Below are 17,020 nucleotides of genomic sequence, written 5' to 3' on the forward strand. Positions count from 1 at the left end.
TCTTGGGACGTCCCTACCCTAAACAATGCGTTTACTCTTACCCATACCACAGACTGAACGATGAGACAGATATTTCACCGGATGTATAAATGTGAAGCATCCGCTTGGCGTTTCCACTCAACTGTACCGCAGGGATGGAACAGAAGTCGCAGAAAATTGAGATTGTGGTGGCAGCTGCAGAGGTATTTGGGTTTGCGAGACTTGACGTCAGAAGAGTTACGGGGTGTGTTAAGTGGTGATGTCCCATCCTTTCAGGATGATGGCATGAGGTAGGAATAAATACATGTAATTAGTGGAGTAGGGTGGTGTTAATTTTATTTTATATAATTTTGAAATTAGTGAGTGTAGTGTTAGATGGTAAGGTATTTATTTAGTAAAAAATAAATTCTAGCAAAGTATAAGGGAGTTGTACTCCAGTCTAGTAGGTGGCGGTAAGCCAAGAAAGTTGGTGCCAACCGCCGTTAAACCTCATAGAAGAAGAAGACTGTGTTTCCACTCACTACCAAGGAAGCCTAGTGGTCGGCAGTGGGAGAAGATGGAACGAGATAATGCACATTTTCTCATCGACGAAACATTTGATCTCAATACAATTATCTGTTCCCAAAACTAAAATATGTTATGCACAGAGTGGACTATGTTTTGTAGAATTTACCCTTTGTCAAAGTTTTACAAAATGGCGTTATTTAGGAGTGAATAGGCGAATTATGATTATGCACACGCGCACTTCACGGAGTATGCGTTCCCTAACGGAAATATGCAGACGTGTACTAGAACATGCCAATAGGATGTCGCTTGGCTCTGCCCACCACCTTGCTTGTTCTGCCCACTATTTGTTCCTATTTGAAACGACGGGCTGTGGTCTATCTTGGTTTAGTTATACAAATCTTTGCCCTTACCATAACGTAATCCGATGTGTTACCCTTACCATTTAAAATGTCAACTTCAATGGCATAGGGACGTCTGAAGGATTCCGGATAGCACGGACCCTGGACCAATGATCCATTGGTCTGGCTTCTGTGTGGGCTCTTCACTGCGACTCAGTGCTAGAGGCGTCACTACAGACACCCTGGTTCGAATCCAGGCTGTATCACAACCGGCCGTGATTGGGAGTTTCATAGGGCGGCTCTCGTCCGGGTTTCTAAATCCCCGTTCAAAGTCACTGCGAAATCTACTCAAAACAAAAGTGACTTAGTTACTAGGATTCTGTGTTTTCCCAAAACGCTTATATGCTTTACCAATGGAAAAATAGACAATTCAAACATGTGTTTAATGTAAAAGAGATGTTGTATGTTTCTGGACGATGCACCATGTTGCCAAAATGACGGAGCGATGCAGATTACTGTTCGATTTGAGAAGGGCACGCCTCTCTCCCCGTTTTGGCCCGATAACGTGACCAGTTTATGCCCGGTGCCCAGGAGTTCAGCATAATCGAATCCGCCCTTTGGGCAGAACTCATTTGACAACAGGAACACTAAACAAAAACAGACAAACGGAAGAACCATCAAATAAAACAACAAACTATATGTCTCTATCGGAGTATCGACCTGCGTACTCAACGTTATATTCAGACTCCAACTCGGATTTATCCCAAAACTAGTCGTTTCTAGTTAAAGGTTTGTCCAAAATGACTAAACCGAAAGCTAACGTTAGTTAGCCAGTTAAATCATACATTAGAAAACGGTGGTAACTTGTTAGCTAGCTAATGTTAGCTAGCTAATGTTAACTTACTTTAAGTAGCTAGCATACATCATTGGAAGAATTTGCTTTGTCAACAGGATTGTTGCTAGCTAAATTAGCTAGCTGTACTATATAGAGGCATTCAGCTGGCTAAACTAGCTAGCTAGAAGTCCTTCTAACCTTTAGATACGACAACTGTAATGTTTTGTTGATACAGTAGCGTATTTTGGCAACATCACATGTGTTGTGATTTTGTTGGTTTTTGTGTTTCTGTGTCTTTATATTGTTCTTAGGCCTAACTTATGTATTGACAATGACTCCTAAACGAGAGTAAGCTGAAAACTGGTTATGTGAACCCTAACAATGTATTTTTCTATTCTACAGTATTGGTGAGAATGATTTCTCAACACTGGTAATTTCAAACCTCAAGCCATCTGCCCTCTGCTCGGAGTTCAATACCCGAGAGGAGGGGGCACAAATTCAGCCTCATACAGACAGAAAGACAGATATATAGACAGACAGACTGGCAGAAGGACAGACAGGCATCAGGATGCCTCTGTTCTTCAGAAAGAGGAAGCCCAGTGAGGACTCCAAGAAGCGTCTGGAGTATCAGCTGTGCCTGGTAGGAGCTTTATTTCTCTGAGTATGTGAGTAATCCGGGCAGTGAAGTCAGCAGCACTTTCGGTTTTCATGCTCCCCCTCTTGATAGGGACTGATTCCGACCTGGGACAACAGGGCCTGAATTTACAATGTGTCTCACAGTAGGAGTGCTGATTTATGATCAGGTCCCCCATGTCTTGTTCATTATGATCTAAAAAGCTGAACTGTTTCAAGTTGTTTTATAATAACTTGAAAGGGAGAGGTGCCTTACAAGCCTCTCTGGGTTTTCTACCTCTCCTGCACATGCTCTTTTCATTTGCCTTTTAAACTCTCATCATATTGTTATGTTTTCTCTTGTGTGCAAATAAATAAAATAAAATAAAACTGATCCTAGGTCAGTACTCATACATTGTGAATATATGCCCTGGTAAGTGGACTCTCTAGACACATAATTAACTTGGAGGGAGAAAAGAACTAGCAGTACTGCATTCCTTGAGGTCTAAATTCAAATATTACAAAAATAGGGTTTTGAATGCACATCAAACATAATAACAGTAGCTGGACAAAAAGAATGCATACAAAAAAGGGAATGTCCAAACTGCCAAAGACCATGTGGGTCAATTTTTCTTCTTCTTTTATCACCTTAAAATTGATTAAACAATCACCTTTGGGAAAGCAAAACAATGAGTGGACATGCCCTCTTCTATGCACCAGATCAGAATACCCTCCTTGATCCATACTGACATCTTGCATTGACATCTTTTTTGTTTTGGCAGTCTAAAGAAGTAGGGGCTGGTGACATTCTGGACATCTCTGCTTGTGAGCTCACAGAGGTAAGTGTGATGGAGGCCTACACATTTGCATAGATGTGTAGTATAGCAGGTATTAATGATGCATTAACGTTCAAGTCATGTTGAAAATGGAGGACAGGAGAATGTAAGAATCTTTTTGTGGGCTATCTTGTAGTCTAGTCAACACTAAAAGTTCCATGTGTGCCTTGAAGTATACCAAGTTCTTCAAAGTAAAATCTAATATCTGAAATGACAGCAGTACTATCAGCATCATGTACTATTAGATAACATGGATCGTCTTGTTAACATGAAGAGTAAAACATATGTCTGGTGTCCCCTCTGCCCAGGTTCCAACCAGTGCCTTCTCCATATGCAAGGTGCTACAGAAGAAGGTAAGACTACCAATTATATCTGGGTCGATAAAGGAACTTGATGAATTTAATATCACTTTCTGAATTTACTGAATGGAATTGACCTAATCTCAGGCTTATAGGTTACAAAGTGCAGAAGTGTTGCTCTTTAGAACACTGGTAAGCCAATAACATATCTGTGTGTCTCTTTGCTCTACCAAGGTCTTCATTCTCCATGGAAACCAGCTGAAGTCCATGGTGCCCAAAGGCTGTTGCATCAACTTTCTGGTCACACTAAAGGTTTGAAGACAAAACATTGCATTGGACAAAGTAGGCATTACCTAGCCTGTATAGGACACATTAGGCCTAAGCATTGCATAGGACACTGCACATTGCACAGGCCTAAAACATCGAAGGACTAAAGAGGTGAGGTATGGACAAGGGAGCATTACATTAGACACTGGTAGTATTAGATAGGGCAAGACATGTACTGGATGAGCACAAAGGACAAATCAGACACATCACTATACAGTCATTACTTTGGAAAAAAACAAACATTAGAAATTCCATTCAGTATACTGTCTTTTTCAAAATGAATACCTGTTATTAGTTGATCACTATGTTAATGTAGTGATATTACAAGTTGAAGGCACTAGTATTTTTTTGTTGACTAGATTTACATTTGATCAGTTGTGTTTGACTTAATAAGCATAAGGGGTTAGCCTCCCTGTTGCTCAGTTGGTAGAGCATGGTGTTTGCAATGGTGTTTGCAACGCCAGGGTTGTGGGTTCGATTCCCACGGGGGGCCAGTACGGGAATTATTTTTTTTTGAAATGTATGCATTCACTACTGTAAGTCGCTCTGGATAAGAGTGTCTGCTAAATTACTTAAATGTAAATGTTACTTAGTCAATGACTTACCCATAACTACCTGCATGATTCAGCAAACAATCAATCAGATGACTCCTTCCAACGAGGTACATCCTTGCCCTTCCCGCTCTCCCTGTCCATTTCTCATAGGTGTTGGATTTGCACGAGAACATGCTGACCGCCCTCCCTGACGACATAGGGCAACTGGCATCCCTGCAGGTCAGATCATTATACATATAATAGCCTTTCAAGCTAGAATCCTTAAATGAAACATTAAGAAATTGTGCTCCCATCCCGTCTCGCTAAAAAGCTGAGTGATGGTGCTGGAGAAATGTAACCACTCTCACAGTCATAGACAGAGCTATGGATGCAAGGAATGACCATCCATGAATATCAAATGTATAGTTTTCACCATATTTTGAGGCTATTCAGTGTTTGTTTACATTTACGTGACTTACAAACATTGGAGTTAAACAAGCTTATATTTTGTGTTCCGATGGTGTACGACAGTTGAACTAAACTAATGAGGCATTTAGAAGTTATTCTTTAAGAATCAATGAGTATATATCATTAATATTTAAGTCCAAAAATGGATGTAGCAAATAAGGATTCTAGCTTTAATATCAGAAGGATATCAATGGAAACATACTGTACCTAAATGGATGCTCACCCGCTGCCATTTTGAATCCTCCACTTAGGTGCTGAATATAGAAAATAACCAGATCAAGGCCCTGCCGGACTCCATTGGGGATCTCAGACTTCTGCAGACCCTCAATGTGAAAGGTTTGTTTACCTTTTGTCTGAATGGGGTAGCCTTCCAGGGGAAGCCAACTTAGGAAGTATATTTTATTCAGGAAAAGGATGCATGGATTTTGACGTTGTTTGAATAGGATATGGATTTGTTGTTGGTGTGTGTGTGTTTGTAAAGTACTTTATCTTCCGCCATAGGTAATTGTCTAAGTCAGCTGCCTACCTCTGTGGGCCGTATGAGCAGCCTGCGCACACTTGACCTGAGTGAGAACAGTGTGAGGGAGTTACCCCGGGACCTGGCTCTGGCACGCACTCTAGAGGTGTGTGTGTACTCGTACATTGCCAGAAGGAATGTTGCTTTATTGTAATAACACTCATTTACATTCTGTATGCTGTTAATAACCGGTCTGTGTGTTGTCACACCAGAGCCTGACCCTGGACGCTGCTCTGATGTCCTACCCCCCTGCCTCGGTGTGCACCACGGGGACTGAGGACATCCAACGGTTCCTCTGCACTGGTGAGTTACAAAAGTACTATTAGTATAGTTTTAGTCAGACAATTTTGGTGGAATTTAAATGTAGACATGTGGTCCCTACTGTACTATAAAACAGTGCAGTTATTCCATAACTTCAGGACAACTGATTCAGACACCCCAAACAAACTTGCTCAGTTTCCAAGAAAATGGCGTCAGAACATGACATAAGTATAAGGAAGTCCCTAGTCAAGCCAGAGGAAATTCAGTCAGTACTTACTTCTACCCATTCATTTACACACTTTGTCTCTGTGTGTGTGTGTTTTGACAGAGCTGGGGGAGGAGTACTGCCCCTCGTCTCAGTTCCTGCTGCCCGTGCTGGAGAGTGACTCAGGGAAGCAGAGCCTGGACAATGTGGACAGCCTGGAGGTGGCCTGGCAGGTGAGTGCTGGCCTGGGCTGTCACCTTGCAGCCATCTTAGTTCTGTGGAGTAGCAAGGACCATTTTAGAGAGGAACATACACCAACCTTTCACAGAGCCATGAAGGAGCTCTCTCTCTCTCTCATTCTTTTACAAACACGCACACATGGACGGACACACACACCATGAGACGGACACACACACCATGACAATCTCATTAGTAATGATTTATTGTCATAACTGTCTGACTGATTACACCGCTTGTTTCCCTGTCTCTCCATTTGCAGAGTAAGTTCAATGACTTTGAGAAGAGAAAGGTACTGTAGGAGACTTTTTAATCACTTTTTATTGTCACTCAATGGTTGATGACTCAGAGTTAATGACAGTCTCTATCACTTTCTTTCTTTGTCTCCACACACACACACACACACACACACACACACACACACACACACACACACACACACACACACACACACACACACACAGGAGCAGAAGCACCAAGAGAAACTGGCATTTGAGCGTCAGCTGGAAGAGAAGCAGAAGGAGCACCACCAGCTCCTCCTCATGAACAACTCCCACAAGGAGAACATCCTGCTGTCTGTCAGACAGGTGACTGCTGGGCTCACACACACACACACCACACAGACACAAAATCTCGAATATAGCAACCATCACAGTCATTGTAAAGACCCTTGGAAAGCCCATAATAGTCTTTAGCGTTCAGTGGCAGCCTTCATTAGAACTTCATTTAGTATAAGACTACATATGCCTTACTACAGTGGTATTCAGAGTCGGGGTCTTGACCCCTAATGGTGTCGCACAAAAATATATAGATATACATTGCCTTCGGAAATAATTCAGACCCCTTGACTTTTTCCACATTTTGTTACGTTATAACCTTATTCTAAAATGGATTAAATAAAACAATTTCCTCATCAATCTACACACAATACCCCATAAAGACAAAGCAAAAAAGGTTTTTAGAAAGGTTTGCCAATTTATGTAAATAAGGTATCTGTTTTTTATTTTTAATAAGTATTCAGACCCTTTGCTATGATACTCAAAATTGAGCTCAGGTGCATCCTGTTGCCATTGATCATCTTTGAGATGTTTCTACGACTTGATTGGAGTCCACCTGTGGTAAATTCAATTGATTGGACATGATTTGGAAAGGCACACAACTGTCTATATAAGGTCCCACAGTTGACAGTGCATGTCAGAGCAAAAACCAAGCCATGAGGTCAAAGGAATTATCCGTAGAGCTCCGAGACAGGATTGTGTCGAGGCACAGATCTGGGGAAGGGTAGCAAAAAAAAAACTGCAGCATTGAAGGTCCCCAAGAGCACAGTGGCCTCCATCATTCTTAAATGGAACATGTTTGGAACCACCAAGACTCTTCCTAGAGCTGGCCACCCGGTCAGGGAGGTGACCAAGAACCCGATGGTCACTCTGACAGAGCTCATCTGTGGAGATGGGAGAACCCTCCAGAAGGACACCCATCTCTGCAGCACTCCACCAATCAGGCCTTTCTGGTAGAGTGGCCAGACAGAAGCCACTCCTCAGTAAAAGGCACATGACAGCCCACTTGGAGTTTCCCAAAAGGAACCTAGACTCTCAGACCATGAGAAACAAGATTCTTTGGTCTGATGAAGCCAAGAATTAACTCTTTGGCCTGAATGCCAAGCGTCACGTCTGGAGCAAACCTGGCACCATCCCTACGGTGAAGCATGGTGGTGGTGGTGGCAGCATCATGTTGTGGGGATGTTTTTCAGCGGCAAGGACTGGAGACTAGTCAGGATCGAGGCAAAGATGAACGGAGAAAATTACAGGGAGATCCTTGATGAAAACCTGCTCCAGAGCACTCAGGACCTCGGACTGGGGCAAAGGTTCAGCTTCCAACAAAACAATGACCTTAAGCACACAGCCAAGACAACGCAGGAGTGACTTCGGGACAAGACTCTGAATGTCCTTGAGTGGATCCCAAATACAGGTGTGCCAAGCTTGTAGCGTCATACCCAAGAAGACTCAAGGCTGTAATCGCTGCCAAAGGTGCTTCAACAAAGTACTAAGTGTCTGAATACTTAAGTAAGTTTGATATTTCAGTTTATTTTTAATAAATTAGCAAAAATGTCTATAAACCAGTTTTTGCTTTGTCATTATAGGGTATTGTGTGTAGATTGATGAGGGGGAAAAAAACTTTAATACATTTTATAATAAGGCTGTAACCCGACAATGTGGAAAAAGTTAAGGGGTCTGAATACTTTCTGAAGGCACTGTTTATTGAGTAAATGTATTTATTGGTTTCTTTACATTTTGATAAGAGATGTTATTTGTTGATGTAAAATCGAAATGTACCGATTTTCAAGATTGTGTCATTAGATTTGGGGTGAAGTCGTGAGAATTTTTTTGGGGAAATAATGGGGTCCCCAGAACTCTAGCGGAAGAAATTGGTTTCCCGGCTGAAAAAGTTTCAATACCACTGCCCTATTACTATATGTCAGAGAATGTAGAGTTGAGCTGGCCATTCCTTTACTCCCTGCCTCAGCACTTCTCTTCCCCTCTACAGGTCATACATTGATGAAGGCATTTGCTGAAACGTGTTGGGTTTAATAATGAAATATTTATTTTCAAAGCAGACTTTCATTGTCCTATTAAAAGTTGACATACAATAATTGCTTTATTGGTGCATTTGCACAGATATTATTTATTTTTGCTGTCACAGTACACAGCAGCGCCTCTGGAGCACTTCGGGGTAAAGTGCCTTGCTCAAGGGCACAACGGCGGTAGGTAGTAATGTCTTCTTCCCCTCTCCAGGAGCAGGAGCGTCTGGAGCTAGGCGTGTCAGTGCAGCAGAGGTTCCAGGAGGTTGAGAGGCAGAGGATTCTGGGTAAGGTCCGCCAGGCCGAGACGGGCATCGCTAACCGCATCAGCAACCTGCTACTGGACAACAAACGGTGAGGACTAGAGCGAGAGCGAGGAGGGGGGTGTGCATGTTTGTCCACTTTTATTATGAGTAAACCTGGCAATGAGATGCAGGAAAAAGGAGACGTCTTCAAGATTCTAAAAATAATGGTTGATGACATTTGTTGAAATGTATCATTGATCTTGATGTCTTGGTCTTGAGACCACATAAATGCAGTCTGGGTCTCCGTCTCAGCTAAAGGTCTCAAACAAGACCATGTTGTTGGTACTAAACTTTACCCAATACATATTTTTGTCAGTGTTCTGTGGCTAAATAGGGGTGACATAGCACACAATTACCAGGGTACCTTGGTTCACTAATGTGGCAGCTGAGCACTTGGCTCTGCATCCAAATGGCACCCTATTCCCTATGTAGTGTACTACCTTTGACCAAGAGAAGTGCATTTACATTTTAGTCATTTAGCAGACGCTCTTATCCAGAGCGACTTACAGTAGTGAATGCATACATTTCATTTCATACATTTTTTTTTGTTTTATTTTTTTTTCTGTGCTGGCCCCCCGTGGGAATCGAACCCACAACCCTGGCGTTGCAAACACCATGCTCTACCAATTTGGACTGCAACATGGGTCTTGAGAGGCTGGGCGTGGGTCTCAAGCGCTCTGGACTTAACTCCATCTCTGATTGACTGTGTGTTTGTGTGTGTCTTTTCAGACAAAGAAAAAGTGCAGAGTTTCTCCAACAGTTGGAGCAGGACCGGTAAGTGGGAGAGAGCCTTTCTTATCGATCCACCCTTACTGGAGCAATCCATCTATGATCCTAGAAGCTAAAAAGATTACAGCTCTTACACTGACTGAGGTACTCAACGATCTGACTCATATTCCAAATTGACTGACTATTTACGAACAGTGCCAAATGGAAGCTGCAGGGCAGAATTTCCTTCTAGAATACGTATTAAAATAAAAAAATATTAAAACGGAATACTGCTGAAAAAGAATTGTTGCAGTGTGAGATGTCTTTCTTTCCCTTATTCTGTGCAGGATACGGATGGAGCATCTGACGGCCATCACACAAGAAGAGACCAACTCACTCAGGAAGAGAGAGGTAGCAGGTGAGCATGGGAAATGTAGACTTCAAGAAAAAGTCAAGAGCAAGTTTGGAAGGAGGGCAATGTGGATTGAAGCTATAACCTCTGAATGGATTTCAATTAGCAGAAGGAATGGGGTCTCTCAAAGTCTTATCTTTGTTTTTCCTTGTCTCCTCTCTCTCTTTCTCTCTCCAGTGGCCATGCAGAAGATGTTGTCAGAGAGCTGCTCTATGCGTCTGATGCAGGAAGCCAGTGACTCACGCAGACAGAGTCTGGTCACTGAGGCCTGCAGGAGGTCAGTACACACAGACACACACGTTTGTTTTACTATCCTTGTGGGGACCAAACAATTGATTCCCTTTTCAAAAATCTATTTTCCTAACCCTAATTTTAACCCCAACTCTTAATTCTAATCCTAACCCTAAACATAACCACAGTCTAAAATAGCTTTTTTTCCTTGTGGGGACTAGCGAAATTCTTGGCAGAATTTTTCTTGTTTTACTGTCCTTGAGGACTTCTGGTCCCCATAAGGATAGTAAAACCAAAGCACGCACACACACACCACACACTTTATCAATGAGATATTGTTTGGTCTCTGTGAGCACTTTATTTTTGTGGGAGGTTCCTGTTTAGAAACGCATGTCCACCTTGCTTCCTCTCTCCTCTCGTTGTAGTCTGGAGAGTCAGGACAGGAAGTTCGATCAGGTGCTTTCGCTCCAGCAGCTAGACAAATCCAAAGCCATCGCTTGCATCCTACAGGAGGTAAAATATATATTTACTGCTATGTCTGTCACAAACAGATAGATAGTAAACAAAGATTTACAATATTTTCACAAGCTAGTGAGAATGTCTAGTGTTACATGAAACACTTGGTACTGACATTGCACTTTGGTAAGGTTGGATCATACGTTGGAAAGAGTATAGAAACAGGTAGCCGACTAAACTCAACTCCATGATTTACAGTGGAGTTGAGCAGTGACTGGTGGTGGTCAGACTGGACATTGTCCTGTGTAAATGCAGGCTATTCTTTGGGTGCTGAAAGTTTTTGATGAAACAACATTCTATGTGATGTTAGATCTCTCGTTTGCCCACACAAGTCGCCGCTCAACTCCATTGTAAATCGTGGAAAACAGGGAAACCCAGCCCAGTTGAATGAGCTGCCATTAGTTACTCTCTGTGTCCCTCTACAGGAGGAGATGCAGAAGGCAGCCTTCCAGGCACTGCAGCTGCAGAAGGACAGTGTGCACGGCTACATCCAACAACAGGTACCTGTGGTAACACACCATCAACATGCATTCAGTATGAATTCAGTGTCATTTTATATAACATTCAGTATGAATTCAGTGTCTTTCAATATTACACACATTCAATGTTTCTATCATTAACAGGAATACTACACACTATTCAACAACTCTGGCATTACTGAGGTGTATTAGTCCTGTGTTAGATCTATAGACCCTGGACGACATTATTTATTTGTAATCATTTTTGGATATCTCCACTATGACGTCTGTATCATTCAATTACACACGTTGAATATCAAGGTTTAGACAAACTTTGGGCTGTGGAAACCAACTGGGAGTGCAGGCTTTTGTTCCAGCCCATCACTAACTAACAGCTGATCCCACACAGCCTTTTCTGTTGTTTTTATGTTTGGGGAAGACCGCTTGTCTGAAGGTAGAATCATGCGGTTTCCATTAATCCCAGTGCTTTTTGCATTACATGCCATCATCCCCCTACCGAGTTTGCTGCCGGAGCCTCCAGCTCACCTCCCTGTTATGTTCATATGTTTCTAGATCAGGCTAATAGAAGGAGAGTTAATGCAGCTGACTAAACTGGAGGTTAAGAGACACAATCTGGACGCTGAGAACCTGCAGGTACGTCATAGATATTAGCAAATAGTTTGACATCACTGACATGTAGCCTAGCGGTTAAGAGCGTTAGTGGTTGCTGGTTCGAATCCCTGAGCCGACTACGTGAAAATCTGTCTATGCCCTTAAGCAAAGCACTTAACCCAAATTGCGTCTGTAAGTCGCTCTAGATAAAGAGTGTCTGCTAAATGACGAGAATATGTCATGACTATTTTACGTACACTACAAAACTAGATCCCCCTCGCTTCTATCCTGTCCTTAACCCGGCTTCTATCCTGTCCTTAACCCGGCTTCTATCCTGTCCTTACACCGGCTTCTATCCTGTCCCTACCCCGGCTTCTATCCTGTCCTTACACCGGCTTCTATCCTGTCCCTACCCCGGCTTCTATCCTGTCCTTACACCGGCTTCTATCCTGTCCTTACACCGGCTTCTATCCTGTCCCTACCCCGGCTTCTATCCTGTCCCTACACCGGCTTCTTTTCTTGAATATTCTACCTTGGTTTAGCCCCTCCATGTCATTCTGCCATGAGTACATTTCATGCCTCTTATTTGAAGAGGACAGGGTGTGGGCGTTGAGCATGGATAAGACATTACACAGCATTATGCATGACGGTATGTGACTAATTATTTGTATAGATTGGGATTATTATCCAAATATTCTCTTAGTTTCTCTGGTGAACTCTTTTAGGCAGGTTAGTGAGCATTTGTGCATGAGGAACTGCCAGTGCTCTCCTCTGACGTGTGTGTGTGTGTGTGTGTGCGTGCGTGCAGGAGGTGCTGTGGGAGCAGCGATCGGCTCTCAGTGACCTGCTGCAGCAGCTGCTGAAGGAGAAGGACCAGAGAGAGGTGGAGCTGAGACAGGTCCTCCAGGAGATGGAGCTGAAGAGTGACTCCAACCAGCAGAACTACTGGCTGATCCAGTACCAGAGGCTGCTAGACGCCAAGCCTCTGTTGCTACGCATGCAGGTAGCTACACTACCTTATACCACCATAATACACCACCTGAGTGGCTGTTGGTAGAGCATGGCACTTGCAGCACCAGGATTGTGGGTTCGATTCCCGCTGGGGCAGCCCATTCAATAAAGTCGATTAGCATCTGCTAAATGGCGTATGTTATTATTTTTATATTACCAAAAATTATACACGGAATAAATTCCAAAGCATTGAGTTCTTTAATGAAGGATAATGTCCCTTGATTATTTTTTGAATTGTGTCCCCCTCCCCAAAGATATTGAATTGACCTAAACTCTTCTCTCTCTGTGTCTCTCTGTGTCAGGAGGTTGGTGTGGAGAGTGACCTTGTCAGTTTGCTGTGTAAGCTGTCAGCCCAGCACTATCTCCCCATCATGGCCCACCACAGAGTCACTTCCGAGGCCCTGCGCCACATGACCACCAAAGACCTCCGCAAGGTGTGTGTAAAAATTAAGTTTGTGTCATGGAATCAACACAGACATGGCAATTCCATAACATGTTTTAAAGGTGCTACACATAGGATATTTTTACATTGTAATTTCAGAAAATGTCGAATAATATATCTGTAGTTATAGTGGAATGATAGTGTTTCACAGTATTACTTACCTGCCAGTGTTGTGATATTCGCCTATTGATTTCTCCTGCCGGAGCGGCATCTGTTGTCAAACTGGGAAAAATGTTCTGACTTTGAGGCTGTGTTATCTAGTGGAAATCGGTAATTTCCTGGTTGCTAAAATTCTACACTGTTCATTCAATTTCAGTTTGTGAGAAAACGATCACTGAATAGTGTAGGGAATCATTGTACCATTAAATCGCTGTGAAACATATTTTCAATAACAAAAAATGTGTTTTTACAGCTGTTAGAAGCTGGTGGACTAAAACTGAAAGCAACTTTTGGTTCACCAGCTTCAAACAGTTGTAAAAAATATATTTTTTGTTATTGAAATTGTTTCACAGCGATTTAGATCGTACACTTCAGTGCTTGTTTTCTCACAAACTAAAGTTGAGTGAAGTGTAGAATTTTGAAAAAATTAAATAATGTGCATGCTTTTCTTCCAGCTGGGAATCAATGAGATGGGTATCCAGAAGGCTCTTCTCAACTGGGCCAGGGAGCAGCCCACCGCGCCTTCTGAAGGTACGCACACACTCTGCTTAAAACAAGTCATCTACTGCACTATGGGGTGATAGAATGATCGACAAATGCATTTTTTTTATGCATTACTGTGTCACCCAATTCTGTCTCTCTCTTCCCCCAGGGGCCTGCAAGGCCGATCCACAGGAAGAGGAAGCTGTCCCGTCACCATCTTCTCTGCCCAGCGCCCCCGGCGAGACACCCACCTCCACCCCTCCACTGACCCCCGTCAACCCCTCAGCCCCCAGCCTCATAGACGGCCCGGGTAGCTCAGAGTGTGTGGTGTGCATGGAGACAGAGGTAAGCAGGCAGACATTGACACTCCACTCCATTCAGACACTTCAATTTTATTCTGTCTCCTTCTCATTGTGTCTCTCTCAGTCTCAGGTAATCTTCCTGCCCTGTGGCCACGTGTGCTGTTGCCAGATGTGCAGCGATGCCCTCCAGACCTGCCCCTTGTGTCGCAGCAACATCGCCCAGCATCTACGCATCTACCACTGCTAAAGGACCTTCTTTCCAACCCTCTGAGGCCTCAATGTGGTCTGGGAGAGCCACTAGCACTCTACCTGCAGGCTTTTGTTCCAGCCCAGCACTCACTTCATCTTATGCCTGGCAATAGCTACATCTCTTATCATACAAGTCTAGGAAATAGCCTGTTTTCTCATCTTTAACTCTGTCAACCAAGTCACTTTTTTTAAATCACATTTTGTGACCCAAAAGGGACAAGGTTAATGACTGTTAGGTGTGGTGAGGGAGAGATGTCTTGCCTTAGTGAAATAACTGTCTGAAGGACTGTACCTTTGCTCACTCCTCTCTTCATAGTTTAAATAGTGGTTGGCCACCCTTTAAAACGCATCATCATGCATATCTATGTGCATCCATCCAATGGTAACCAATGATACTTTTCTGATCTCTCTTTCTCCATTCAAGTGCTCTTATAGTCATTTGTAAACATAGCATGCAACAGGTTATAGGAAACTTATATTGTACAGAATGATACCATCAAACAATTTGAGTGTTAAAAATATGCTGAATATGAAGACATTTAATGATATTCAATTGAAATTGTAATGTGGTGATGTGTTATGTTCCTTAGCTGGTTATGTGATCACTTTCAACGTGTGTGTATTCAGCTTCTGAATGTGTTCTCTTGGTTGGTTCAATAGACGCTATCATACTCTCTCCTAGCATTTGCCACAGTAAATCACCTATATGTACTGTCAATGGCTTTTCACGCACTGAGCCGAGCTGAACTGGGCTGGGCCCGGTTTCCCAAAAGCATTTTGTGGCTAAGTTAATCGTAAGAACCTTCGTAGGAGCGTTGTTTCCCAAAACCATCGTTACTAAAGATGCACTTAACGCATGTTATTTAACGGCTGCCTCAGACCACGTGTAGAACAGCAAAGTGCGTCGTTAGTTTGCCCTTTCAGTTTATACACAAGATCTCCGGATGTTTATCTGTGACCGCCGATAATTTCAGAACGAAGTTGACTACAATTAAAGTTTCCAATGTCTTTGCAATTGTTACATACAAGCGAATGATACAAATATCCTTCAAATGAAAACCGAGATGTGTTGGCAACAGGCCAATATATAAATCAATTATATTAATTCCATAGAGTTATATTTTGCTCATTTTAGGCAGTCTAATTTGCCTCTATTTAATGTGTAACGTGCGCACTGATGTTCCAAAGCTAGGACTGTGCATTATTATAGGGTAGCCTCAGCATTGGAATAAGCCGTCTCAATACTTGCAGCCATATGGTGATATCTCGGAGCTGATCCGTCGTCGTATTGTGGAACAATTTGAATGGAGAATGCTGATCCAAGGGCAACACTGCCTTTCTTTCGACACCACCAGTATCAAAAAATGCTCCAACGACGCACTTAGTGAGTTTCCAAATGTAGTGCTTTGGGAAACAGTCTTCGGTCGTTATATATAGGAACGATCCATCGTTAACATTCGTAAGCTATCGGGAAAACTCGGGGCCTGGTCTGGTTAGGCGTCCACCATGTCAAAAGATAATCTCTGGTTAGGGTTGGCAAAATTGTGTGAGAAGAGTATCAGTGTCAGGTACATGATCACTTAAAGCTGCTCTAGAATGTAAATATATACAGTAAAATGTATAGGACATCCTTTCATTTGTATGCCAACTGCTTTGTATATGGTAGTGTCAAATATAATAGTTACACTGCATACAATAATAGCATGTTACACACACACCTGTTTAATATTTACTTATTGCATAGATTGAAAGTAAACTGAACAATAGTGTATTTCCTTAAAATACAGTTATATCAAACGAAATGGGCAGATAAAATACCATATGTGTGTGTGTGTCATGCAGTGGGCATAGCCAAGACTCGATGGAAACCATATCGCTAATTTAAGAGTATCATATGGTCAGGCCTCCAGTCTCATGCCTGCATCGAGCTCGGTCTTCTATGCATTAAATGCTGAACGTTCTAGATGTTAAACCACTTGTCTATTTCATGTATACTTCTTTCATTCCAGTGTTGGTAAGTATGGGATGTCATCACTTAGGTAAAACTCCGTATCCTGCTATAATACGACCATAGGAATTTATGCATTAAAAGAAGGCATGTTCATGTAGCCTTGCTTATATTGAATTATTTCATGCCATGCATGTTGTCACTTTTGTGATAAGGTTATGACAACGTTATTGCAGGATACGTGGAGTAACGGTTACAGTCACTTCTCTTCACTAATACATTAGTAGTTTGATGGAAAAAGCCTATGCAAATAAAATCTGCTCTACCCTTTTCTTGGTTTGATTTGTCAGTGCATTATTTTAGTCATTTAATGCACTGACATTTATTGAATAAAATGTAAACTGCATTTTGAAAAGTTAACAATATTAACTCAAACCCAAATAAGGTGTTTAATAGGGGCTCCCGAGTGGCGCAGCAGTCTAAGGCACTGCATCTCAGTGCTAGAGGCGTCATTACAGACCCTGGTTCGATTCCAGGCTGTATCACAACCGGCCGTGATTGAGAGTGCCAATTGGCCCAGCGTCGTTAGGGTTTGGCCAGGGTAGGCCGTCATTGTAAATAAGAATTTGTTCTTAACTGATGTGCCTAGTTA

At 42.5% G+C, this 17,020-nt stretch overlaps 1 protein-coding gene across 2 annotated transcripts; it reads left to right on the forward strand.

The window, feature by feature from the left end:
• Positions 1 to 112: 112 nt before the first annotated feature.
• Positions 113 to 16,696, forward strand: lrsam1 (leucine rich repeat and sterile alpha motif containing 1). 2 transcript variants are annotated; one of them, XM_029710236.1, is made up of 24 exons: positions 113 to 269; positions 2,062 to 2,299; positions 3,054 to 3,110; positions 3,416 to 3,460; positions 3,641 to 3,718; positions 4,438 to 4,506; positions 4,986 to 5,070; positions 5,236 to 5,357; positions 5,464 to 5,554; positions 5,841 to 5,950; positions 6,217 to 6,246; positions 6,419 to 6,541; positions 8,747 to 8,886; positions 9,567 to 9,611; positions 9,893 to 9,963; positions 10,135 to 10,234; positions 10,614 to 10,701; positions 11,130 to 11,204; positions 11,736 to 11,816; positions 12,583 to 12,777; positions 13,088 to 13,219; positions 13,842 to 13,917; positions 14,039 to 14,214; positions 14,296 to 16,696. In XM_029710236.1, the coding sequence occupies exons 2-24, from the start codon at positions 2,228 to 2,230 to the stop codon at positions 14,416 to 14,418; spliced, it is 2,184 nt and encodes a 727-aa protein (XP_029566096.1). In that variant the 5' UTR covers positions 113 to 269; positions 2,062 to 2,227; the 3' UTR covers positions 14,419 to 16,696. The 2 variants fall into 2 exon arrangements, with proteins under 2 accessions (XP_029566096.1, XP_029566095.1); XM_029710235.1 differs by lacking the exon at positions 113 to 269 and adding an exon at positions 1,105 to 1,613.
• The last annotated feature ends 324 nt before the right edge of the window (positions 16,697 to 17,020 follow it).

Source organism: Salmo trutta, chromosome 23 (assembly GCF_901001165.1).
Source record: "Salmo trutta chromosome 23, fSalTru1.1, whole genome shotgun sequence".
NCBI classification, from domain to species: Eukaryota; Metazoa; Chordata; class Actinopteri; order Salmoniformes; family Salmonidae; genus Salmo; species Salmo trutta.

Coding starts and splice junctions, on each gene's coding strand:
- lrsam1 (XM_029710236.1), top strand. CDS start 2,228: ATGCCTCTGTTCTTCAGAAAGAGGAAGCCCAGTGAGGACTCCAAGAAG. Junction 5,071..5,235: donor GCAGACCCTCAATGTGAAAG/GTTTGTTTACCT, acceptor CTTCCGCCATAG/GTAATTGTCTAAGTCAGCTG. Junction 5,358..5,463: donor CTCTGGCACGCACTCTAGAG/GTGTGTGTGTAC, acceptor TTGTCACACCAG/AGCCTGACCCTGGACGCTGC.